The 26238-nt window shown below is 43.3% G+C and overlaps 3 protein-coding genes across 9 annotated transcripts; all 3 read right to left on the reverse strand.

The window, feature by feature from the left end:
* Positions 1 to 40: 40 nt before the first annotated feature.
* sema4e (semaphorin 4e) lies at positions 41 to 8205 on the reverse strand. Of its 4 annotated transcripts, none has more exons than XM_028977728.1 (15): positions 8005 to 8205; positions 6681 to 6957; positions 6078 to 6223; positions 5925 to 5987; positions 5732 to 5830; positions 5524 to 5623; positions 5273 to 5386; positions 5033 to 5178; positions 4763 to 4935; positions 4494 to 4650; positions 2850 to 3072; positions 2152 to 2279; positions 1828 to 1988; positions 1116 to 1168; positions 41 to 949 (listed from the first exon to the last, which is right to left on the reverse strand). In XM_028977728.1, the coding sequence occupies exons 2-15, from the start codon at positions 6790 to 6792 to the stop codon at positions 408 to 410; spliced, it is 2217 nt and encodes a 738-aa protein (XP_028833561.1). In that variant the 5' UTR covers positions 6793 to 6957; positions 8005 to 8205; the 3' UTR covers positions 41 to 407. The 4 variants fall into 4 exon arrangements, with proteins under 4 accessions (XP_028833561.1, XP_028833560.1, XP_028833563.1 ...); XM_028977727.1 differs by having other exon boundaries at positions 7936 to 8205; XM_028977730.1 differs by lacking the exon at positions 6681 to 6957 and having other exon boundaries at positions 8005 to 8204.
* Positions 8206 to 10078: 1873 nt separating this feature from the next.
* On the reverse strand, positions 10079 to 16113 carry stap2a (signal transducing adaptor family member 2a). The gene is made up of 11 exons (XM_028977293.1): positions 15926 to 16113; positions 14244 to 14315; positions 13859 to 13978; positions 13704 to 13760; positions 13197 to 13348; positions 12351 to 12482; positions 12084 to 12153; positions 11755 to 11857; positions 11556 to 11651; positions 11098 to 11223; positions 10079 to 10889 (listed from the first exon to the last, which is right to left on the reverse strand). The coding sequence occupies exons 1-11, from the start codon at positions 16025 to 16027 to the stop codon at positions 10831 to 10833; spliced, it is 1089 nt and encodes a 362-aa protein (XP_028833126.1). The 5' UTR covers positions 16028 to 16113; the 3' UTR covers positions 10079 to 10830.
* A 448-nt stretch (positions 16114 to 16561) lies between these two features.
* LOC114788825 (endophilin-A2-like) lies at positions 16562 to 26034 on the reverse strand. Of its 4 annotated transcripts, XM_028977744.1 has the most exons (10): positions 25661 to 26029; positions 22440 to 22508; positions 21757 to 21829; positions 21493 to 21636; positions 21225 to 21358; positions 20901 to 21059; positions 19053 to 19156; positions 18453 to 18571; positions 18058 to 18102; positions 16562 to 17531 (listed from the first exon to the last, which is right to left on the reverse strand). In XM_028977744.1, the coding sequence occupies exons 1-10, from the start codon at positions 25718 to 25720 to the stop codon at positions 17338 to 17340; spliced, it is 1101 nt and encodes a 366-aa protein (XP_028833577.1). In that variant the 5' UTR covers positions 25721 to 26029; the 3' UTR covers positions 16562 to 17337. The 4 variants fall into 4 exon arrangements, with proteins under 4 accessions (XP_028833577.1, XP_028833575.1, XP_028833578.1 ...); XM_028977742.1 differs by having other exon boundaries at positions 21493 to 21829; positions 25661 to 26034; XM_028977745.1 differs by lacking the exon at positions 18058 to 18102 and having other exon boundaries at positions 25661 to 26022.
* Positions 26035 to 26238: the final 204 nt, after the last annotated feature.

Genomic DNA, 26238 nt, shown 5'->3' on the forward strand with positions numbered 1-26238 from the left:
CATAGTTTTCCTTGTTCACCAGTAGCCAAATAAGAACAAGTCACAAAATATTCCCTTTATTAAACACACACTGTGGCAAAAGTATTGAAACCGCAAGTAGAACCTTTAGCTGCATATTCATCAAACCCCAGAAGGACCGTGGCTCTGCAGTAGAATACTGCTTTTCAGTGTTGTGTTTATCAGCGACCTACTTCATTCCGATATCTGTTAGTAACAGTCTCAAAGGTGAAATGGCACTACTGTGAAAAGTCCACACTGGAGCATAAGGAACATGAATATGAGCAGTAAACTTTAAAACAAGTCTTTTTTTTTTTTTTTTTTTTTTGCAACTGCAGACGAACTGCAGGACGGCAATCTTTGTATATGAAGCTGATCAGGGATCAGTCCGTTTCCACCATGGCTTCCATTCATTCTTCTTCATGCCTAGTATGGCTGTTATTCTGGTTCTCCAGGGGCGTTGTCTGTTTGCCTGTTCTGTGCTGTAATACACGCAATGGTTTGAACATCCTGCCCTCATGCTGAGCTGGATCTCCTGATCTAGATTGCCTCAAACATCCACAGTAACCCTTGTAGAAGATCCACCCTGACAGGACAAAGACTAGGATGGTAAGTAATCCAACCATGACCTTCAAGGTCTCCAGGGAGGACTTCTGGAACTGACGCTCATGGTAGGCAGAACGGCTGTAATCATCCATCTTTAGCTCATACATGGCCAACAGGATCCGGACGTCCTGCTCAGTGGACCAGCAGGAGTACAGACCGCTGTCTTCCTCTGATGCTCTGCCTATCACCAGGACATTTCTAAGCAGGCGGTGCCTTTCTGAAGGGGGGAGGGGCTCCCCATTTCTCTGCCAGTCCAGCTGAGCAAAGTTGGACGATGGCTGGCATGGCATGTGGACATCGGCATCCTCTATAAAAATCAGATCTTTGGCCTGTGGGGCTTCTCTTGCTACAAAATTCGATTATTGAGGGGGAAAAAAATAAATACAAAAACTTGTTGCATTTTAATCCTGTACAATTAATCAATGTTTCTACTTTATTGTTTAGAATCACAATAAATCTAATAATAATAATTACAGAGCTTATTTAACATTTTTTGGAATCTCATAACTTACCTGAAACAGGACACTGAAATGGATTCCCATCCGTTACGTTCTGGATTAATTCACTAAGGAAGAAATAATCCAAAATATTTCATTATGAAAATCAAAACAGCGTGTTACATTTTCAAAATAATTCCCAGACTAGGTTTCAGGAATGCTAAACCCCAAGTCATAGTTTCTCAAAGCTTCTCAAGGACCCCCTGATTATCCTTTTTTTTTTTTTTTTGCTTTTATCAGTCTTAGCGACCCCCTAACACTGTATCTGAAGTCTCTTTCCGAAATTCAGCCATGGTGCAGAATTGCAGCCACTTTAAGCCAGGCACATAGTGAGATTTCGCCCTTTCTGTGTCTGTAGCTTTAAATGATAATGAGGAGGACAGCGGCCTATAGAAGTTGAGAAGGCGTTCGTGGAAATGGCGTCATCACCATTCACCAACCACAATGTTTTGCACAGAGAGGAACTCGTGTCGGCGTTTTCCAAAAAAAATGTAATTAACACAGTTTCTTCAGAGGCTCGCATGACTGAAAAAATATTTGTGCTCATTTTTACATTGAATTACAGGGCAACTGCAACGTTTCGCGTGTTTGGAAGCCATGACGGTCGGTGGACAATGTTTTAGGGGAGGGGTGAGAAACTCTCTGGGCAGAAAAAGAATAAGAAACAGGAGGTAACCTTTCCCTTTATAATGACAAAAGGGGACCAATTCTTTGGTGCAGAGTATACCTGCTTGCGCTGGCGGGAAGCCTGATGCACTGTTCAGCGGTGACGTCCCATGCACAGTAGGGGTCTCTTGCGAGCACACAGTCCACACATGATGGGTAACGCTGGCACGCGCTCAGTGGCATCTGAACCAATTTCAGTTCTGAGCCTACATACAGGCAGCCCTGGACACACAATTACATCTGAATAACATCATGCTCAAGAAAATTATAAACATCAGTTACAGAAGCAGTTCCACGGCCATAAAATGAAAATGTCCAGCTGATCAGGCATAAACTTTGTGCTGATCAATTTTTATGGTGCATGGAGAAAAAGCCTGTGCATTACCGTGCTCACAGCCAGACGCAGGGTCTTAATTGGCTCAAAAGATGGAAAAAGCTGTACTTCCTCAATGATGAACATTTCTTCAGAATTTTGATCACCGTAATCAACAGCTTTAAGCACACAGCCACTCTCTGCAGAAAGCAAGAACACTGGATCACAATATAATATTGCTGCTATACATTTCATTTCCAAATTTCAGTCTCTGGATATTTTACAGAAATCATACATAATAAAATCAGATGATTAAAACAATTTTTCAAACTTTTCATATGTTTCCCTAGGCAGCACACACAAATAGAAACTCCACACAGAAACTTTAGAGACAAATTAAAAGTAAAAAGGTCACAAAGAAACTAAATGAATGTGATCAGTGGTGAATATTATAGAACATTACGTTCATTGGTAAGGTGCAGCACAGTCTGACTTGTGTCGTGTTTCATACAGTGTCTAACACACAGGTTTTTATCCCAACCACATCTGCACATGCAAACAGAGGAAATGGGTTTGCTGCTTTTCCTGTTTTTAAGTTGTTTCCTTTGCACAAACATTTGTGTGATTATACAGACAAAAAAATTCCACAATGTTGTAAACGTACTGGTACATGTATTTTGTCCAGTATTGACAGTGAAATGCCATAATATGACTGTTTCCATTAGTTATGTACAGATATGTATGCTGTTCAACAGGACAGCAGAAATTACCTGTGCCAATGAACATGACCTGGTAGCTGGAACCATCCAGAGCAGTGATGCTGTCCACCACGATGCGAGTGAAAGCAGGCCCTTTCTTGACCAGCACTGGACGGCTGTACAGTGGCTCGATTGTCTGGTCCATCAGTGGCCGGTCTCTTATGAACTGCAGCGTCTTATCCGGCAGATCCATAGAGCTCTTAATGTTCATGTTCCGTGCCTCTTCATTGATACACTGCAATTACGTTTATCCAGTCAGGGACAGATTTTACAGTGGTGTCACACCGGAGTTCAATATCTCTAGCCAGAACCAGGCCTGATTACTGCCACAACGGTTCTCAATCAAGAAACTTAAATTCGACCTGGATGATGAAGTGATGTAGACCAAAAGATCCTCAAATGCTAGACAACATGCCGAGATCCAAAGATAATCCAGGAATAAATGAGAAAGAAAGTAACAGAGATCTCAGTCTTGAAAAGGTTAAAAATAAATTTCTAAAGCTTCGGGACTCCAGGGAATCACATTGAGAGCCATTATTCACAATGGCAAAAACATGGAACAGTTATGAACCTCCTCAGGATCGCGGCGGCAACTCATCCAAGAGGTCACAAAAGACCCCACAAAAGCATCTAAAGAACTTCAGACCTCACTTGCCTCAGTTAAGATCAGTGTTCATGACTCCACCATAAGAAACAGACTGGAAAAAATTGCCTACACGGCAGAGTGCCGAGACGAAAACCACCGCTGAGCAAAAAGAACATCAAGGCTCATCTCAATTTTGCCAGAAACATCATGATTAACCTCAAGACTTTTGGAAAAAAACTGATGAGACAAAAGTTAAATTTTTTGGAAGGTGTGTCCCACATTACATCTGGTGGAAAGTAACACCGCATTTCAGAAAAATAACATCATACCAACAGTAAAATATGGTGGTGGTAGTGTGATGGTCTGGGACCAGTTTCAGGACCGGCAAGACTTGCTGTTATAAATGGAACCATGAATGCTGCTGTCTACCCAAAAATACTGAAAGTCCAGCCATCTGTTCGTAAGCTCAAGCTGAAACGAACTTGGGTTCTGCAGCAGGACATTAGTCCAAAACACACCAGTAAGTCCACCTCTGATAGTCTGAAGAAAAACCGAATTAAGCCTTTGAAGTGGCCTAGTCAAAGTCCTGACCTGAATTCTATCGAGATGCTATATCCTGACCTTAAGAAGGTGGTTCATGTTCAAAATATTATTCTAAATATTAAAATGTAACTAACATGGAAAAAAGTAAGAAGGGGCAGTGGTAGCCTAGTGGGTAAGGAAAGGGACCCATGATCGGAAGGTTGCCGGTTCAAATCCTGAGCCACCAAGGTGCCACTGAGGTGCCACTGAGCAAAGCACCGTCCCCACAAACTGCCCCCCCGGGCTCCTATCATGGTTGCCCACTGCTCACCAAGGGTGATGGATTAAAAGCAGATGACAAATTTTGTTGTGTGCACTGTGTGCTGTACTTGCTATGTATGACAATGATAATCACTTCACTTAAATCAGAGAGGGGGCAAACACTTCCACACCAACGTACACATGGCTTAAGACTGTTAGATCAGAGTTAGAAAGTTATCAACAGCTAATACACAAAACCAGAAAAGATTAGAACAGTACAGACTTACAGCTCCTGGTCGTGGGGTGGGAATCTCATCAGTGTACATCACCCATTTCACAAAGGAGTTTCCCACAGAAGCAGGCGTCTTGAACTTGCCTTTGCTAAATACCTCTTCGATGTTTTGTGTATCGTACGCACACACGGCAGAAGAGTTGGACGAGCCCCTGGCAGAGGACATAAGCAGTGGAATGGTCATGTTCACACACATTCTGTGTGCTTGCAATCCACACTACACCTCAGAACGTCTTCGACCCAAAAAAGAAAATGACGACTCACATTTGAGGAGTGAACACAGCGTAGAAAATACATGAAGACAAGTCATCTCTGCACCAGCGGAAAACATCCTGGACTAAGTAGGGCAGCTGGGACTCCATGACGGGACATTTCAGAAGTGCTTTCATGAAGGTTGTCCATTTCCTCTGCAGGGTTCTCTGACCACCCACATCTCCCTGTAGGATGTAATGTGGAATGACAGACAATATAAACTACAGCGCTAATGTGAAAGGATATATACAGATGTGAACAATGGCCTAAAATGGACAGCACCTTGCAGACTCGTGCCACACGGGAGACGGGGAGCTTGCTGTAGAAGTCGTATTCCACAGCAAACTCGTTGAAGAACAAGTAGACTTTTTCATCTTCACTGCTGTTTTTACTCGCTGGGACATTGTTCATGTGGACAAATGTTGGCTCTGAAAGCAAAACAATATTTTTTTTGTTATTATTGAATATACACGTCTCTGATCTAGAGATCCAATTGATCCACAAAGGTGCATGGTAACTCGCCATTGAGCCAGGATGTCTTGAACTCGGTGCGGATGGTCTCCCTGTGGATGCTACGCATGACAACTGGCTCGGAGCCCAGGAAGTTCATGGATGTGGCGGAGTAGAGCTCTCCATCTGTGAGATAAGAAGGCAGTAAGCATTTGGACTGAGGCCTTACTCTAACAGACTTGCCTCAATTAATAAAAAGATATGCTTTGACTAAGATTTTATGCAACCATTGCATCACCATTTTTGACAACATCCTCACTCACCGAGCCAGACAGAAGAGTGTCTCTGGAATGGATCAAATGGGCATTTCCCCTTCCCATCCTCCTCTGTGTTTGTCAGGGTCAGCTTACCATCTGAATATGTCTGAAAATTTGAATCTGTATAATATGACTAGTGCAAACAAATATGATAATATACGATACCTCTGAATACTTAAAAAAAAAAATCAATTTTAAATGGGTATGAACTCACCAAGTAATCGCAGGTGGGGCTGAAAGCGTTGGTTCCGCACACATACATCCGGCCATCCTCCGTTTCATGCAGCACACGGATGTAATTCTCGCATTCAATCTGCAGCAACGTCATGCACTTACTGTAATGTGGATTTCTATGAAGATGGAAGGCTTTGCAGCAACAAAAAGCATCATGAACATCATCAGCTTACCTCAGAACTCTTTCCTTTATAAGTGCACTCCTTTTTTTTCTCTTCTTTCACAGCCCAATTTACCTTTAAATGAAGGAAAGACAAACAGTATTCTCAACTTCTCACATGAGATCACTGAATCAGGACAACAGCATATAAATATGTTGGCCTTACAGATGCCTTCTTTCTGGAGATGTTGTTGATGTCCAGACCAAAGATGACCCCTCTGGCCCCCAGGATAAGCAGACCAAGGTCTTCCCGGAGCAACATGGTGGTGTAGTTCCACACGTCCTTCTCTCTGAAAACCACTCCATTGCTTTCTAGCAACACAAAAATAAATAATAATTTAAAAAAACCACTTATTCCCATTTACGTTTCCTGCTCACTCAGTGTACAGAATTGCTGGGTCCTGAGTGCCAGAAGCCCATTCTAAGTTTTTTTTTTATTAGAAATTAACAGTACAGTCAAGATCCCTGCAATGTTCTTGGAACAAGCCATTTGTGACTCGTGCTTTAAACTAATTCCCAACCAGAAAATACAAGCAACAAGAACGAACTGCACTAATAAAACTGTCGAAAGTGGACCAGAGAGTTTTAATCGGGTTGCCGCGGTGTCCCCCTCAGAGCTGGAGGCGCCAAATTCGCCATAACACGTGTTTATCTGAGTAGAAGGTTTATTCTGCTTCCTCTTAACCCCTTTCTTTTAGTAAAACGGGTTTGCACTAAAACACTAAGTTTTGTGTGTGTGTGTGTGTGTGTGTGTCGTGGCAGCACTGACCGTCGTAGGTGACTGTCTGTCGCGGGACGACAGGCCCGGCTTGGCCGCTGGCCTGGGCCGGGCAGGGGACGCAGAGGACGGACAAACACACCGCGCTCAGTACGGTGTTCATGGCGGCACCGCGGAGCCCCACTTCGGGCACAAAGAAGCTCCGCACGCCGCGCCGGCCGAATAAAGGGAGGATTGAGGGTCAGACGCGGGACGCCGCCGCCGCCGCCGCCTCCGGGCGCTGAGAGCCGGGAGAGAAATACAGCCCCGGCCCCGCGGACAGGCGCATCTGTGTGCGGGAGAGACAGCGAGAAAGGGAGGCACTTCATCACCGGGCGCTATAGGGATGTAAATGAGCGGTGGGGGGAGAAGAGAGATGGGTTTCCTTCAAAGGAAGGTCAAACAAAACAAGAGAAATGGCTCCTGCGACCGAGAAGCTTCTGCTTCTGAAAACCGACCGCCACTTACTCAAATACCATAGTAAATAATTAAACTAAAACGCTCGCTTTATTTGTGCACTAGGTAGACTGTGACGGTGACGCTCTGTTGCTAGGTAACGCTGCAAGCCCTCCTGCGATCTGGAGCCAAGAGAGCGCCACGATCTGCGTAATATCTGCTCTTTGGCGAGCATCGATCCACTTGAAGACGCATTTAATTCAGGGAATCCTTAGCATTTTTATTTGTTTTATTACTATTTTTGTTCTTTTTTTTACTTTGTTCTGAACATTGCACACAGAAAATCATATTGGTTGCTGCAGGCAAGCATGCTTGATTTCATCCATTGTGTCTCCCCCCCCCCCATCCCCACAACCAGCATCGTCCTCCCACCGTCACTGACAGCAACGCTCAGATGAGCCTGGCGTGTTGCCGATTGAGAGAGGACAAAAAAACAGACAAATCATTGTTGAGCAATTGCAGGCTCACTCTCAGGATTATGAAAAGTAGCTTTGAACTACTTCTCTTTCATGCACCAACACAGATTGCAGTAGTCATGTAAACAAAGGCTTACAAGAATGCTAAACAGAGTATTGAGCAACAGGGTAGACATGACCTCCCAGGAAGTCATAGCATTTACTTTACATTACATTTACCATGTAAAATAAACTCACTATTATACCCGGGTTGTTCTTCTATCACAAATCCCTGCCTGTCACAAGCCAGAGGCGGATACCTTTTCCTTCTGTTTACCACGTAGTCTGCACCAGTGAAACAGGATCCAGGTAAGATCGCAATGTAAAGCATCTGAATCTGATCGGTTAGAACATACCGTACTTGTGTGAGCAGGACTGTTCACAGGCTGTTCTGCAGTGTTTAAGAGTCCTTTGCAGTTCCCCACCTTCTGTTTTCTCTCGGCGAGCGAAGCCACTCTGGCTGTAAGCGTGTATTGTTGTAAAAAGTTCTGAGGGGAGCGCAGAAGGAGGGGAGGCTCAACCCCACAGATTCTTCAGTCAGCAACAACCAGAGAAAGGAGCATGTTGGAACAGGTTGTATGCTGACACACAAGTCCCTACCACAGTCTGTGTGTGTGTGTGTGTGTGTGTGTGAGAGAATCAGTGTGAGCAACTGAGCATTTCCATGAATGAGTGGATGCATTGTGGGTGTGAATAATACAGAAAGCAGACAACATATTTATAGGTTTCAAGGTCCAGGTCTTAACTCTCCAGTGTTTGCACCCACACCCTTTTCAGTTGGGCCTTTTGTTTTCGAGCAGTGTTGTATTATCCATGTCAGCCGCTTAGTTGCATATTAATGCTTACTAATAATCTGGGAGGGATATTGACCTCACATGCCTTAAAACAATTTGCACATTTGTGGTAGCCTTTTCTTTTAAGCAGAAAACATGTAAAGCATTTTTTTTCTCACATGATTAAACAAGAAAGATTAGCACATTTGCAGCAGTTGTGAACAGAAGTCTACATATACTCTTCATGGGCATGAATGTCATGGTAATTCTGAACTGTTCCCTTTATTCAGTTTTATGGTAGATAAGTTTGATCTTACGTCAGATTTTCTAAAATTATACACACATCATAGCACTGAATGGTTTTCTGAGTGCTAAATCCCCTGAGTTTCTGCCTGCTCAAGAGATAAAATTAATATTTTAATTAATAGCACATTTAATCAACTTCACATCATTCACTGCAAGATTGCAAACTTTAAACAAAGCAGTCTTGCTTTTAAACGAAATAGCAGGAGAGATCATTAAGAAAATGCTCATTTGTTCATTCACAACCCACATATCCCTAAAATTTTACTGGCTGTTCTAAAAATCCTGTTTAAATCTGTGACATCTAGTGGTCAAAGGTGATATTGCAGCTTCAGCAGATGGGGTTTCAACATGAAATTGGAATTAAATGGACATGAGCAGTTCTGCACAAAGGGCAAAGGGTCAAAGGGCTTTCGTGTGCCAAGCACTAGCCCAAAGAGGAAAGTGCAGGTCATGGTAGAAAGGTGTCAGTACAGTGCATCATGGCTCGTGCATTCTGGCCCCGCACTAACCCCTGTCCACAAATGAGAGCGTCTATAAGGTAAACTATAGGGTATCAGGAGTAGGAACCAAATTAATCATGTTTTGTTTTTTTATCTCACAGAAGGCCAAGTGCATGTTCCACCTAGCCAATTAATTCTCCCTTTATGGTAACAGTGCTCCCTGATGGCTGTGGCCACAGTCAAATGATGGTTCCTGACAAAATTGGTTTACCAAATTGGCCATTGATGGGGTGTGATGAAACAAGAAGTCTGGTCTATGGAAGCAGTTTCTCACATTTTACGGGACTATGGATCTGCTTCTAAAATAACACATTCAGAGGCTCATGGCTCAGATCTGTTTGAGGGGTAGAATGTAAAATTAAAACATTTAAGGTGGATCTTGTTTTAGCTTTATTAAAGCTTTATTAAAAATGTTGCTTGATTCTCACATGAGTCTTCAAGAGGTCTTTGTGGAGCCAGAGTAATGTTAAATAATGTACATTGAACTGTAAAATGCTCTCTGTACCACCCTGCTTCTAGAATAGCAGTTTCCTGGCCAACGCACTCCAGTTTTTAGGTGGCCTTGTGGGCAAGCAAGCGGACATAAAGGTTGTTGATCCCAAACTGCCAAGGTGCCACCGCGGTCCCCTTGAGAAAGGTATTGTCACCACAAACTACTCCCGGGGTGACTTTCAAGGCTGTCCACCGCTCACTAAGGGTGATGGGTTAAATGCAGAGGACACAAGTCGTTGTGTCACCGTGTTCTGTGCCGTTTCAAAATGAGTCACTTTCACTCTGCACACCAGCACTATGGGCTTTATATTAAATAAGGCAACTCACTCAGTCAATGGTGGTAACAAGATAAAATAAAGATGATGACTGATTTCACCTCTGTCTCTTAAAGGAATGGCCAGGTTGAATAAAAACAAAAGCAAACACAATGCAAAAACAATTATTTAATTGCCATGAAAATAAATAACACTGAAGATAAATAATGCTCACACACAGACAGGAAAAAGAAAACCTAGGCACACAGGAACATGCACAGCAACATCAGACTAACGTCACAGTCCGAAGCTGCCATCTACTCACATAATACACAACCAAACTAATGCATTCAAGGAGCTATGCAGGTCACAGCGTTTTGTTCCAAAAATCACAATGAAGTACGCAGTAGGAACGTTCAATTAGTAGCATCAAATGACATCAAATAATGCTGGTTAGTTAACTGTGTGCTTTGCCCTTGTTCACATTTGATAGTTGTTGGTCAGTTACATCTTCATCAGTTATTTTATTTGCAATTAAGACAAGAATCCTGGATGCAACGCTGGTGAGTTTCAATCTAGTCTTCAAGACACCATAATCCCCCACCTCCACCACCCCTGTAGGTTTTGAAGGCAGATGGTGTTTTGACTGGATGTGGACGTCGAGGTCTGTCCATTTGACTATGAGCAGAAATAATGCTGGAAGAGCAGCAGAGGGTGCCTACGAGGCTAATCTTATTTTTTCCGACAAGTTCACAGAGGTTTGCTGAACGTGGCCAGATGTCACCACTGTTTACTAGGACCACGTGCATTTTCCCACCACAGTTGAGCAAACTCCGCTGAAGAGCTGACAGAAGTGTTAGAAGGCACTAACAGAATTGACGGGTAGGTTGCAGTAGTGCGGCACCAAATGGCGGAGCTGTGGCGAGTCACTCTTGACCGGCTTTTTGTCGCTTCTCCAGCTTCATTTTGAGTTCCTCTGTGAAGCCTGTACAGGAGAAAAGTGTGAGAGGAAGTTGGTATTTAGCTTGTGAAAGGGACTTCTGCAATGGCCGACAGCTCCATGCAGTTATGGGAAGGTTTGAGGAACACTACCCTATTGTGTTTGCTGTGTGTGTGTCTGTGAGAAAGCAGAAGAGGAATGTTCTAGTGTGATTTGAACAGTGTGTGTTGGGACAGCAGTGTGTGATGCTCACTCTGTGCGAGAGGAGAAGGTGCGAGTGTGAGGCGCTTCATAGGACTCAGTGGGGTTTCAGTAGAAAGGGACTGGGGAGATGGGCACTTGGGCAGGGTCTGATGCCGTGGGGACCACCTGTCTGTTCCTGTGTTGTGGAAAGAGAAAAATGCTTAAAAATATATTTAATACATACAGTACAGGCCAAAAGTTTGGACACATCTTCTCATTCAATGTGTTTTCTTTATTTTCATGACCATTTACATTGGTAGATTCTCACTGAAGGCATGTGGAGTTATATGATTTCTCACAGCAACCCCATGACTACAAAATGGCAAAAACAAAGGTTTGCTTTGGTCCATTTGTGCTTGATTTTCTGAATCCTAGTCATGAAGCAAATATGATCTTTAATTACTATTAATAAATGCAGAACAGATGCAGATGCTATCAGTTTGAGAGGCAGGCTGGAGAGTGTCCTACCTTGTTTGGGTGGCAGGGATGGTCCTCGAGAAAGAAGACCCCCTCGGGCGCAATGAAGAGTTTTCTCCCCGTTCTCGTCATTAGAGGAGACAAACGCTGGTGAATGGAATAAATTTAAGTTTCATGAAAATCAGCGACTTTTGACTGTTGTGCTTTGGTCTATGAAAAACACTGAACATGAACATATCTCACAACTCACTAATGTTCTCTTCATATGGTTCCTCCAGCAGAAAGGGCTGCAGGGTCCCAGAGGTTTTCTCTATCAGAGCATTAATAACATCATAGAGTGTCGCACAGGGGATCTGGCAAAAAAAAAAAGAAGAGGAATAGTCTTAAAATATTCTGGAATGTGCCCGTATAGGAGAGTGCGTGCTATAATTATCAGGGATGTTAAAATAGAAACTCATCAGATAGAGGATGTGACAGTATATTCAAGGACACCATTTGGCACATTGCCCGATGCAGCAATAGAGGATGTAAACATGACAGAATTGTGTGTGTGTGTGTGTGTTTCAGCAAATCACGTACAGGATTTTCCACATCAATCATATATCCTCCTTGCTGTTTCTGAGTCACACGGTAGTGTCTAAACACGGACCTACAAACAGAAAACAGCAGGAGGGTGAGAAAGGGTTCCTTTAATGTAGCTTGAGGTGGGGAAAAACAACAGACAAAGGGACTGGGGTGATAGAATATCCTGAATGAAAGAAGGAAACAATAAATAAAGAAATGTGGGCTAGATGTACCAGGGGAGGAGCGAAACACGATATGAGAGGTTTAAAAACATGAAGCTACCCGTTGAGGTCTTGTCTGGTGGTGACGGCCAGTGAAGTTCCATCTCGACCAGGCCTCAGCAGCATGTTCCCACAGTCAGGGTACCTTTCTAACAGAACCTCAGCTTCCACTCGTGAAACTGGCCGAAAACACCTACCAGAACACACCCCAACACACAAAGTTATCAACAGCTAAAAGAAAGGAAAAGTTCCGTTTTCAGAATAATTTTTGATTGAGACAACTGGACACAAACAAGGCAGCGTATTTACGTTTTGTACCTGAATGGGACATGTTTTACAGTCAGCATTTCACATTTCTGTGCTGAGGTCAACTGGAGCAGTGCTGGCCTAGCGGGTAAGGAAGCGGACTCATAGTCAAATCCCGAGCCGCCAAGGTGCCACTGAGCAAAGCACCGTCCCCACACACTGCTCCCTGGGCGCCTGTCATGGCTGCCCACTGCTCACCAAGGGTGATGGATAAAAGCAGAGGACACATTTTGTTGTGTCACTGTGTGCTGTGCTGCAGTGTTTCACAATGACAATCACTTCACTTTCTTTCAAATAAATAACTGGCATATTTGGCCACCCTGCTCTCAAAATATGAGGCTAAATAATCAAGTATGTTAATCTGAGGCTAAATCAAACCAGTTAAAGGGATGATCTGGAAAAAAGTATTTTGTAAGCAAGATTAACGTTTTACCAACAAAGCTACATTTCTACATGTTTTGCCGGATCATTCCTTTAAGAGGTAAGACTTTACTTTAGGGCAAGATTAAGTTTAACTTGTGAACATTAAGACCATTAAGCATCAAATCCCACACGAAATGGGCTCCCAGTCCTTGTGGTGATGGGGCGTTGGAACACTCACGGTGGGATCTCCCCAACCAGAGGCAAGGACAGTGGGGAGGAGGGGGCGCGAGAGAGGGAGCGGCTCTTTCTGCGGAGGCGCTCCTTGTCCACGACCTCCTTCAGCATGTGCAGCTGACCTGGGAGCAAGGTCAGAGAGCTGGGCACTGCTAACTAGAGAAGGAGGACAGGGAACAAAAAAATATCACATTTTCTCTTTTTCTTTTCAAATATTGTTTCCTTATCTATTGACAGCACTAAATGATGTATAGTAATTTTTTTAATGACTGTGAGAGAGGGGGCGAAGAAAAGAAACCTGGTGCTGTGCTCTGTCATACACAACTTATTACTAACTAGAAAACACATTTAGCCAATGTTTATAATGTACAGCAGAAACTGTGCACATGCTATGAACACAACGTAGAAGCTGCACTGATCTGAAATGTTTTTCATCTGATCTGTGAATGCAGTTATTATGGCTAATGAGTTTACTGGAGGAAAAGGAAAAAGAAAAGAAACATCTACCAACCTCTACCACAGAGCAGAGGAAGCCCTTCCACAGCTCACGTGCCTCCAGATTAGGAGCCTGTCATGAGAGAGAAGGAGAGGAACCCCATGTGCGTCCAGGCCTCTATAAAAGCAGTGACACAGACGTGATGTGTTGGGACGGAGCTCAGGCCCTACTGTCAGCTTGATCTCTCCATCCTTCATTCGCAGGCTGAGCCGGGCCGCCTCCAGGTTCCGGTCGCGGCTGCAGTCGTCCACCAGTGAGATAAATCCGCTCAGATCCAGCTTTTCCACATACTGCACCAAACACACATATATATTAACACACAGACCTCTGTACAAACACACAACAAATCTAATAAATACATATATACATATACACTCCTGATATAATATATGAAATAAAAGTAACCCAAGCATTTCAAATGAAAACATGCATATTTGTTAATGTAAATATGGGATTTCAGTTCCACTGGTGTACAGTACACAACACACCACCCATCAGACACATGACCACGTAGTTAACTTGCTTTTCTTCGTTTTGGTCTGGTTTTTGACTCACATGTGTATCCTTGGCGTTGTTGAAGAAATAAAGTGTGTTCCCACACAGACATGTCCATAACCTCCGAGACACCTGCGGGAAAACAGAAAACACATTTCCATCTGTGGCATTTAGCAGACGACCAGTTCTCCTGGAGCACATCAGGGTTAAGTGTCTTTTGCTTTTGACACAATGGCAGTAAGTGGATTTTGAACCTGCGACTGTGTTCCATAGGTAACTATGATTCCCACTAGGCTACTTCACAGGTCTTAGTCCTCTGTGTCCTTTAGACCAGTAAAAAAATAGTAGTTCCCAACCTGGGGGGACACTGGAGATTCCTGGGGTTCCATACAATTTCATCTGTGCAAGGTTACCAAAATTATATTCGTGAACATTACATTTATACTACATATATAAAATTACACACCCAATAGGATTATCAAAATATATAATCCTGCAGGGTATATTCACTGTATATACCCTACAGTTTAAAAAAAAAAGGAGAAAAAAGGAGAAGAACAAAAAACTACTGTTTATTTTTTGCAAATAAAATGTTGTAATTGATCACTTTATTCTTTTTATGCATTCTTTATCACAGATGCGTCTTTCAAAAATGAACAGATTTTTGCAATATCTGTAATTTGATCACTCCATGCTTATCATTATACCAGGTCTGTACTGTGAAGTATTTAATAAAATGATCAGTACTGTTAAGGTATTAGCCACATAAGGATGTGGGTAATGTGACAAGTCTTATATTAATGATTTAAACCAGCTCGAAAAATGAAAAGAGCATAACAAAGAACATAATTATTGCGCATAGCTCATATGGATGTTGAGATAAAGGTTAGACGTCTCTCCCCTGGTCCAGTCAGGCTGGAAATCTGGAGCACTGGCGCAAAATCTGTTAGTTGGTCCCCGAGGAGCCCTGAATGCATCCCAGCTGTTCTCTATCTGACCCGGGCTCAGCCCTGCACACACTCCCTGCACCTGAACCCCCCTGTCCCACCATCAGTCCTGGGGTCCTGTGTGTGTGTTTGTCTTTGTCCGGTCTCCCTGATTTTCAGCGTCTAACCCCTCACGCCCACCAGGTTCTGACAGATTTATATTTATGGAATTGATCAGATGTCCTCAAAAAATTTGAGCGATTTACAATCAGTAGTTACAGGAACAATCCCCATTAAAAACTCAGGGTGTCATGCTCAGGGACACAGTGGCAGTAAATGGGGCTTGAACCTGTGACTTTGTGGTTTAACCCACTAGGCTGCTACGCTGGTCCTGATTTAATCCCGATGGAAGTTTTCTTCTGATTAGTCTCCAGCAGCAGGTCCATTGCTGCATACCTGCTCTAGATCCTCGTCTCTTATCTCTCGCTGCTTTCTGGTGTACTGCGGGGGAGCAGAAGTCTGCTCGGGGCATGTCTGGAAATGTAGGATCTTTTAGAAGGATGACAACACTCAAATTCCTTCAGCAGTGGATAATGAGGAGCCACAATGCCGCCGATTGTTCTGCCGGGAATTCGGGGTGACAGCAGCGGCTTTACTCGCCTCTCTCGGCGGATGATGCGCACCGCCGCCTTCGCCGCCTCGTCCACGCAGAGGAGCGGAAATATAAAGTAAAGCGAGAAGAGCCACCGCGACGTGGAACCGCGCACACACCCCCCCACACACGCCCGGGCAGAAAGAAACGCGCCCATTTCCCACCTTCTCCTTCGCGCCCCGCTTCTCCAGGTATCCCTCGTAGTAGCACGGGGGCAGCTGGGCTCTCGCTCCGCCGGCCCGCTGCTTGGCTGGCGCACACGCCATGAGGGTCGCCGAGTCGGGATGAGCAGGACAAAGGGGTCCGCGGCGGTGATTGGGGGAGCGACACGCCTCTTCTGATCGGCGGTGACGGGGCTCATCCGCGACTGGCCGCCCGCCCGCCGACGCCCGACCCACATGGGCATGGCGACGGGGACCAGAAACCGAATTAAAAAATCCTCGCCGCTTGAAATTACACTAGAACACAACTGCATGTTTTAAACTGTTTTTGTTAGTTAATACAAGAACACACAAGTTTAATTTAGTGCCTGGATAATATTTAAGCCCCTTCAACAAACATTTTATTTCTCTACATATTCCATGCAGAAGTTGTACAGAAACACGTTTAAAAAAACCGATAGTTTTAGTGGGAATGAAATATATAGCATAAAATATTGAAATTACATAAAATGTTATTTGGTTAAATGTTCTTTTTAAATAATATTCATAAAAACCGCACTTAGCAGATCAGCTATGCTGCTGAAGGAAAACGACAATTATGAAAATGGGCGTGCATATCCACCGAGACAAAAACCCATACAAGATTAAAACTTTATTTAAAATGGTGATACAGCATTTTTCTATACAGGGATTAAACAGAACCTTGAAGTGCATGACTTTTCATTCGTGATTTAAGTTTTATTTGTATTGAAAATAAAAAAACAGGGATTACGCCTCATCCTGCTGCCTGTCCAGAGCAAAATCAACCAGACAGTTTCACATGAGGTCAGCTCAAATGGAACAAAGCAGAAAATTCAGACCAAGATGTCATTTCAACCAACCCATGATTATATGTATGTCATGGATCTGAATATAATGATCTGATCATATCATGAACTCATATGCTTAAGAAGAGAACGTCTGGGCATGTTCAATACAAGAATTGCGAACAGAGATAGACCATTCTCCCAAAACAATAATGTTGGATTAATTCACGTCACCCTTCTGCAGGATATAATGTGTCCACAAGATGGCAGTAACAACGTAATCTTCAGCAGGACACCTGCTGTCAGAACCCAGAGAAGAGAGATGTGCTGGTGCATACAATATATATATATATATAAAAGAAAAAAAGATATAAAGAAATATTTAATTTTAAGTGGGAATGGGGTTTAGTAACATGGCCTAAAAATACAACCTGCTTGTAACATACAAAAAGTAAAAAAAAAAAAAAAAGTGAAATCTTTTTTATGTGCAACTGGGATTTGCCTTAAAAATATAACTCAACAGTGATCTACCAAATAACAACATGAAATCAGGGGTCAAAACAAGAGCCATATCTCTCTGTTCCCTTCATCCATTCTCTTCTACCACCTCTAATGTGACAGTGGCACCAACACATCCACGTAGTTGCATGGGAAGTATCCTGATTGGCCACGGACCGTGCCCTCCAGCCAGTTCTCATCAATCCGACTGGTTAATATGATGATGTCGCCCTCTTGAAAGGCCAGCTCACCATCGTTCTCTGGCTCAAAGTCGTACAAGGCTTTGCAGCATGGCTGTTGTGTCACTATGGGGGACAGAAAAGAGGATAAGAAGAAAAAATGTCACACTGTAAGGTGAGGGAGGGACTGAATGTCCTGCTCGAAGAGCCAAGTTACAGCTTCCACTGGCATTTCCCCTAAATCACATGACCTGAAAAGATAACCCCAGTCAGATAGAAGGTGGTTAGTTGGGGAAGGACCTGTATTTATAAAAATCACCTTAAGAGTGCTGACTTTGGACAAGTTTGAAATTCATAACAGTAAATACTGGCTTTTTTACATCAGCACTCTCATGATGTTTTATGAATACACTTTCAAAAAAATGGCTGCTTCAAGCAGGTACTGGTACATTTTCTTACCAATTGCTACAGTGAACGGCCCATAATTCCAATATAAGATTTTTTTTGGGATAACCCATTAACTAATTGAAAAATATATAAAATAAAAAGTTCACCATGAGGAAAAAAAAAAAAAAAAAACTAAAAAAGCCATTACCAATTTAAGTAATTACAAATCCCCCCCACTCCCCACTTTTGAGGACATGAGACTCACAGGACTGTTGCTGGCGCAGGGAGCGTCTGTTGGAGGAAGGAGGGGCTGAAGCCACAGGAAAACAAGGTTTTACAGGTATTAACACCTTTAATTCAATAAATGTCAGCATGGGACCAGTGCACTCAGCTCACTGAAAGCCTGTGTGTACTTTACAGCTATTAGCAGATGATCTTGACCAGACCGACTTATATCAGTGCTTTGTAGTCCATATCTGATAGTCACTCCCCTGTATAGCTAGACTTTAAATCAACCACCGCCATTCAGCAGAGACTATAACCTCTGTTACATACATCACAAGCACACACACCCATGTGCAGAGAAGATTACAGCAGAAGAATAGTAAAACATGAATGGAGCAGCAGATCTCACATGCTTAACTGTGTAAACCGGCTCACCTGGCTGGTTGGCTGATGGGCTCCTGTGGCCTCCGTTAGAGTCTTCCTGACTGTAGTCAGCAGAGAACCTGCGTCTGGGAGCAGATTTCTGACGAGGACTGGACTCTGCCTCACTCATTCTTTATAAAAAAAAACAACACAAATATTAAAAACATTTATGCAAAGGACAGAAAAGAAAAAAGCACCAGCACTGCAGGACGAAAGATGATGACATGACTGGTCAAAAGAGAGGTTATCAGGAAACTCACACACTCATATTTGTTCTGAAAGGCTGGTTCATATACTCCTCACTCACATCTCCAACCAATCAAATTCTAAAATTAACAGATCTCAGACCGCACAGTGTTGATCTGGATTGAGGCTGAATGAACTTGGTTCGGCACAGTCGTGGTTTCAACGGACTCATTAACCACAGATGTGAATCCATTGGCAGGCAACCCTTAATTCTCTTTTCCAGCAGCCTTATAAGAGCCACGCCAAGCCCAGCCCAGCCCAGTCAGAGCTGTCACAATCCCAGTTGGCCTACGCTTACCTCACTGGTTGTGTTTGGATGGAAAATGAAAGGAAAAGAAAAGGAGTTCGACAAAATGCTTTGCCAACCTTTCCTTCATTCGCTCCGTCAGCTCCTCCAAAACTGATGTGGCTTGTCTGTGATACTGGAGTTGGGAGTTTACAAGAGCAGCAAGCTGGGTCACCTGTTCAATCTACACACACACACACACACACACACACACACACACACACACACACACACACAAATTCAGTACTGTTCATGGTGGACATAGAGAACAGAGACAATGGCAATAAAAAGCAGCAAGTGACCGCACCAGCCAGTGAAATGGGTACTGAAATGGGTACAATAAATGGATCACTTTCTGATCCACTTTGCTGACCAGTTATCTAACAGGAGCCTGCATCCTCCTCCAGAAGGGCATGAGGAAGGATCTGTGTTAAAAAGGCACATCTTGTGGGGTCTACCAGGAAGGATAAAAGTGGTCCAGTGAAGGACAGGGGTCATATCAGGGTCATTTCAGGACAGCATGTTTAATCTGATCCTAATATGGTTTGTCCCATCTTGATCTACATCCCTGAAATAAGAATATAATGCAGATTAAATAACAATTTTGCTAAATTGAAACAGTGCTGTTTAGATTATAGGATTTATATATCTGTTTTTTTGTAATGCTTATAGTTGTAAACTTAATATCAAGGTCAGTAGTAAGAGCACATTGTTAAAAAACTTAAACCAGAAGAAGGTCTTGGACCACAAAGTAAAAAGAAACACAAAGCAGCCCTCATTTGTGCTCATAATTTAAAATCTGCTTCATTTCCACCCCAACCATCAATCAGACAACAACTCTCACAGGACTTTACTGAATATTTTATTCCAACTTAATTACATGGCTGCCAGCAGACAAGACATAATTCATTTTCCCATGTAAAGTGAGATGCCACAATAAATTATTCCAGTCAAGTCACTGCTAACGTGACCACCCCCTTTCCTCTCTTACGCACGCAATGCTACAGAGGTATAAATTTCCAGCTACCACGGAGGCAACTGCTAATTTTCTGCAGGGTTCATCACCGGTCCAAGCCTTCTGTTCCCACCTACCGTTTCCTCTCTTACAGCACAAAGGTCAATGGCAGACTGCTGTTAACAGCCACCGTTCCACCATGAGTGACTCTCATACTGCTACTGGGGGAAGATTACTGCTGGATTAAAACAGGCCTGTCTGCATCGCTTTCCTCTTTCTTAATGCTCAGAACATCATAATTTCTGCCTCACACAGACAAAGTTTGTGAGACCATCCGTTGCAAAATTGAACTTTCATATCACATTTTAAAGTGAAAAAGAAGTGATTGTCATTGTGAAACACTGCAGCACAGCACACGTTGACACAATGAAATGTATCCTCTGCTTTTAACCACCACACTCGGTGAGAAGTGGGCAGCCATGACAGGCGCAGTGTGTGGGTACGGTGCTTTGCTCAGTGGCACTTTTGGCGGTTTCCAATTACGGGTCTGTTTCGTTACCTGCCAACCAAAAGATTTTACATCTATCACATCCTCAATGAATTAGATGCATTGGCCCACTTGTTTTCAGTTTGTCTATGATTGTTAACAGCAGGATGCAGATTAAATTGAAATAATCCAGAAATTCAATTCCAATGCTCATTAGAAAGTTCAGAACAGCATGTGAATGTGTGGTGGTGACAGAAAGAGCCTGTGCTCTGGATTTTTGAGAGTATGGCCCATGTCTGTTTGCAGATGCCTGTGAACACATGGCCATGTTTGGGATTAGGGAAAAATGACATTGGACTCACATGTGTAATCAGCGGTTAGAGGCTATTACTGTAGTCTGACATCTGTGTCAGATCTTTGGAATATTAGGCTGTAGGATTACGGATACCTCATTATGATAATGCCTGTGTATGTTCAGTAACTCACATCTGTCTCCAACAGGTTCTGCATGCTAGTCTCTGCTGAATCTCTGGACTCATGGAACTTCTCCAGCGCCTGTCTCACATCATCCTCTGAGATCTTACCCTGACGCTTCTTCTTGTAGTCATAGTCCAGACGGCGTCCCTCCATCTTTTTAAGATGGTGCTGAGGAGGCAATAAAGCACAACTAAGCAAATAAGAAACTAATTGTTTGTTAGTATTTACAATATATTCAATTTAATGATAAAACATTGAATTCAATCCTAGTACTAAATTTCAAAATCTGGAAATGATTATTTTCATGAAAAAATCCGCCTGAATCACATTCACCTGAATGTCTTTCAAGTCTTTTTCAACAAGGGACTGGAGAGGATCCATGAAGTTCTGCTTGACATCAATGTCCAGAGAGTCTTTGACTTCAGCCAGTCTCCTCATGTACTCCCCGACCTCAAGAAGAGCGCCCCCTATAGCAAAAATCAAGCACAGCAAATTAAAGAGCTGGCCTACAAAAATGTAGCAATAGTTACAGATCTAATAAACACCATAAACAAATCTTACAATATGAAAAATATACATATATGTAGGATGTTTGGTTCACCAAAATTGGAGTCCTGGGGCAGTTCACCCCCATATTTCAACATGCAGTCTCCCAGAAGCGCTTCTGACTGGGGGTACCCATTGCTGCCCGTCTGTCCTCGTATCTTAGACACAGAGCTCAGCATGGCCAGCCTTGCACGGTATGCTGGGACAAAAAGCAGAATATTGATGAGTGCAGCTTGATGTTTGGACCTGACAGGGGACAGGGAGAGGAGAGGTATAAGGGTACAGGAGAGGTGGTGAGTGAGGATTTGCGGTGTCTTGCCTGGGTTAGGCTGCAGGTAATCTGCTGTTTTTGTGACAACATCTACAATGGCTTTGGTTGTGATGTCCGCCCTCTGTCAAAAAACAGAGTAATTTAAAGCCTTAATAGTGGTGATAAGATGCCAGTCTGCTTAGCTTTTAATGAGTATTTGCCATCAAAAAGGGAGTGCCTGCATTTTATGAATATAAACATACACCTATTTGGAATAAATGAGCTTATTTAAGGTCATGACAAAGCAAACCAATCCGAACAAAAACACTGAATGGTAAAAAAAAAAAAACATAGATACTATGGCTCCATTACCTCTTGTTCCTTTGAAAAGGAGACAAAATACCTCTGGGAGCCAGAGTGGAAACAAGAGCTGATGAAGTACCTATGAGATACTGTTTTGTCGGCTGTACCCCATCTCTTCTAGCCACAGTTGTCAATCACTTCGTTTGTAAGTATAACCATGAAGAATATCATTTAATATCTTAATTTTTGCAAGAATACAAAAGAAGAAACTAACTGTTTGAGAGTTAAATACACGGGGATATGCCTTGCAGTCTTTAATTAAATGAACATGAAACTGGAACTAGATACGCTTCAGAAGCTCAATGTTTCGTCATTCACGGAAACTAGTTTTGCAGCACAAATCCCTAAAAAATCTGACACCAGGGCATCAACTTTCACAAGCAACTCACCCTCTCTAGTTCTTTGAAATCTTCATCAAGTTTGGTTCCCTCAGCGCCCCCAACCTTCTCACTCATCATCTGTGAATTTTCCGGAAAAGAGGTGATTAAAAAAAACAAAGGGTCATTCTTATACAACATAACTTGTTCAAATTCAAATTAAACCATAACCACACATTACCAAACACCAAATAAACAGACATTTTGTTGATTAATAATCTACTAGTCTTAACAATGTCTTATTGGTGAAACTGTGATGTTACAGGTGTAAGCGTTCATTAATACATGTTGTCACTGTACAAGTTCAGTGATATTGCGGTATTGTTAACAGGAATTTGGAGCAAGACAGCAGATGCACAGTAAAATATAAAACTGTACACAATAGTTCTAGTACAATGTAAACACATATCATATAAAGACACACAGTAAGAAAATAACACACTGTTCTGAAGGCAAATCAAATGAAAATGATTTCATTATTATTATTAGTTTGGGGGTAAATATATACAGTGAAAGACTGAATTTAATACAGCATGACAAAGAGGTTTTAGATTAATAAGACAGAAAAAAAGTCAGTGGACTGAAAATGATAACAAGCAGCATGTGTGTGTTTGCGCAAGAAAAGTTAACTTTTGTTCTTCGGGTGGCTGTAGCCTAGAGGGAAATACACTTGCCTAGTAACCAGAAAAGTCACAGGTTCAAAGCCTACGAACATCGTGTCCCTCTGCAAGACATTTAACCTCGAGTTGCTCCAACTACCTGTAACTACTGATTGTAAGTCGCTCCTGAAAGAGGATCAGTTAAATGCTGTAGTTTATTGCCCTCTTTATGGGACAGTGAGTGAAAAAAAATACTGAAAAATTGAAAAAGGTTTTTCATCCAGCCCTACAAACTACTTTTGGTTAAAGATTGTGTTAAAACAGTCAAGATGTATTAGGCTGTTTGAGAGCAGGAAGGTGTGTGTGTGTGTGTGTGATTATATGTAAGAATATGAGCAGCTTTGACATTGGTTAGATGACTGCTTCAGATAATCTGAGGATGCATTTTTTTATCTATAGCAACCATCTAAATATTTAGAGTGGATTCAAATTGTGTGCATACCTCTGTTAAAATGCCAGGTTTCTGTCATGTAAAAATGACACCACAACGTGACACCTATGTGTGGGATATAGGTCACATTAATTTAAAACTGTTAAGGGCAAAACACAAAAAAAAAAAAAAAAAAAGACGTACAATAAGCTGGTTGCAGAAATCTACACACCCTTGAACTAATACTGTTGAAGCGCCTTGTGGTTTAATTACAGCATTCTCTTGTTGGGTTCACGCCCGCCATCAATGAAAGAGACTCTGGTGAATCCCAAATAAAGTGCAGCTGTCTTAGCAGGACTTTCCTGAAATCAGTTACCTGCTACAGCAAAAAAGTTCACAGACGCTTGCAAAGCATCAAATAGCTCTCCCTGTTGAAAGGTAACCATCAGGAGGAAAGGTTTTCACAGCCGGAACTGGGGCTTTAGTCAAATACTAGTCACTTCTGGCCCAAAACCTTCAGACATCTGCTAGAAAGATGAAGAGAAACTTCACATTTCAACACCTCAAATCACACATCCAAATTGCCAGAAGAAAATGTACATTTTGGAATGGCCCGGCCAGAGCACAGACCTAAATACAGTAGGAAATCTGTGGGGTGACCGGAAGAGGACTGTGCATAAACAACGTCCTTACCATCTGGCCAGTTTGGAACACTTTTCATGGACGTCAAGAAGCGCCGTGCAGACAACCTTCTACCCAAAAAGACTGAATGCTGCAGATAAATTAAAAGATGCTTCAACAAAGTATTAGCTTAAGGATGCGCACACCTATGCAACCAGCTTATTGTATTTTTTTTTAAATGGTTTGTATTATTTGTGCGACATAAAACCGCATGGTCAAAATGATGCCCACTTTGGCATAATTGACGTGTTAATATCATGTTTAGTGCAGATCTGCGGCCTGCTCGCTGTCAGCGGCGGTGCTCTACATATGTCGACTGACAGGCTGGTTAAATCATAGCCCCATTGTATAACCCTTAACAGCGTAACTCGGTGCAGATGTGCACAAGGCTTAAACTCACTGAGCAAACAAATTGTGCACTATTAAAAAAAATAAATAAAGGAGTTCGTATACGGTCAAGTGGGATAAGAATGACCCACTTTCTCTCTTCGTAACCAGCCGTTTGGTAAATGTGACTCCGCGGCAGGTGTTTAAAATCAGGGCACGGTAATGCGTTCAAGGTGTGTTACAAGAAACCAAATGTTGGCTTTTCCTTGAAGGCTACTGAGAGACAGAGGGAGATGTAATAATGGAAAAAGATGTCAACAAGGCTTTCCTTTTAACTTGTCTACGATGCGACAACGGAGGCAGAAGGGCCGCAGGCCAAGCATCTGAACCGCATACAGTTCAATTAAGTCGAAGAAAAACACAGGCGAGATAAAAAGGAGAAAGAAACACCCGGGTGAACGATTTGAACCCCCGAGGCAGCAGTGCCAGTCCAGTCACTGCTGCATTGCACAGATTCCACAGCCAACAGACGAGGACCGCGTGGAGTGTCCACTCCACACGGCTCCCACAGCACCACCGAGGAGAGACGGGGGTGTCTGCTGATCTCCTCGTCCCGGCCTGAGGTATGTGGCAAGTCATCACAAGACCCAGCCTGCCATAATGCCTTTCGGCAGGGGCAGGTTCTTCAGGCCGAACGGGTGACGTGGAGCCAAAATAACATTCTAGCGCACAACGAGTCAACAAAAAGAGCGTCATCCTGGCAATTACCGAGCGGGAACTGATCCGAGGACAGCTTTTCTTGTTTACCGAGGTGGTGCATACACCGCCTGACATGGGGAGGAGAGGCTCAGGATAAACAGCAACTTCCTGACTTTATATGGCTGGTCCAATTTCCAAAACCACAAGCACCAGCCCTCTGGTGACGATGCATGAAATTATTTACTCTGAATTGTAAAAATCCCCCCAAAAAAGCAAGCAGGTAGAAGTATAATGCGAGAAAATGTATACGAGTAACTTTCACAGCACAAGGGGACCAGCCTGGATAATAATATGACAGCGCTGTACGTTTGAACAACTTTCGACAACAGTCGTCGGTACGAGTTAAATGCCCAGAATGCAACGCAGCTGGTACTTTAACTATGTCTACACTTACACGGACAAGAAAAGGACGAAACGAAGCGCTTTCTTTCGCTCACCTGGGTCGCTTTATAAATCTGCTTCTTCAACCCGGCCACCGACATCTTTGCGTTACTCATCGGCCTCGTTCGCCTGCGGGGATGAAAGAGAATTTTGCCGGATGCTCTTCGTGGCGTTTGAACCGACTTTTTCTCCGGCACGCAGTCTCTGGGCTGCGCGAGTTCCGCGTCTCCACCTCCAGCGCCGGGTTCAGGCTCCTGCTGCCGCGGGCTCCAAAAATTCAAAGCGCTCGAACACTTCCGGTTCACGTCTAACCCCCCCGCAGGGACGTCGCGGTTCACGTCTAACCCCCCCGCAGGGACGTCGCGGTTCACGTCTAACCCCCCCGCAGAGACGTCGCGGTTCACCGCGCACACCGCTGTTCGGCTGCGCTTTCAAACGTGACTGGGAGGCAGCGAGAAGGTTGACTTCGCTCCATTGATTCCACTCGTGAAAGGGCGGACGTGAACAGGCCCGGGTGGTCCCGGGTGGGCCTCCTCCATCTTGCCACGTGCTGCATCAGGACGTTAATGAACTCCCGGTTTTAATTAGGCTGGTTGGATTGGAACAGGGGAGCCGGCGCGGTCCCACCACAGCA

The sequence above is a fragment of the Denticeps clupeoides genome, chromosome 4 (assembly GCF_900700375.1).
Source record: "Denticeps clupeoides chromosome 4, fDenClu1.1, whole genome shotgun sequence".
NCBI classification, from domain to species: domain Eukaryota; kingdom Metazoa; phylum Chordata; class Actinopteri; order Clupeiformes; family Denticipitidae; genus Denticeps; species Denticeps clupeoides.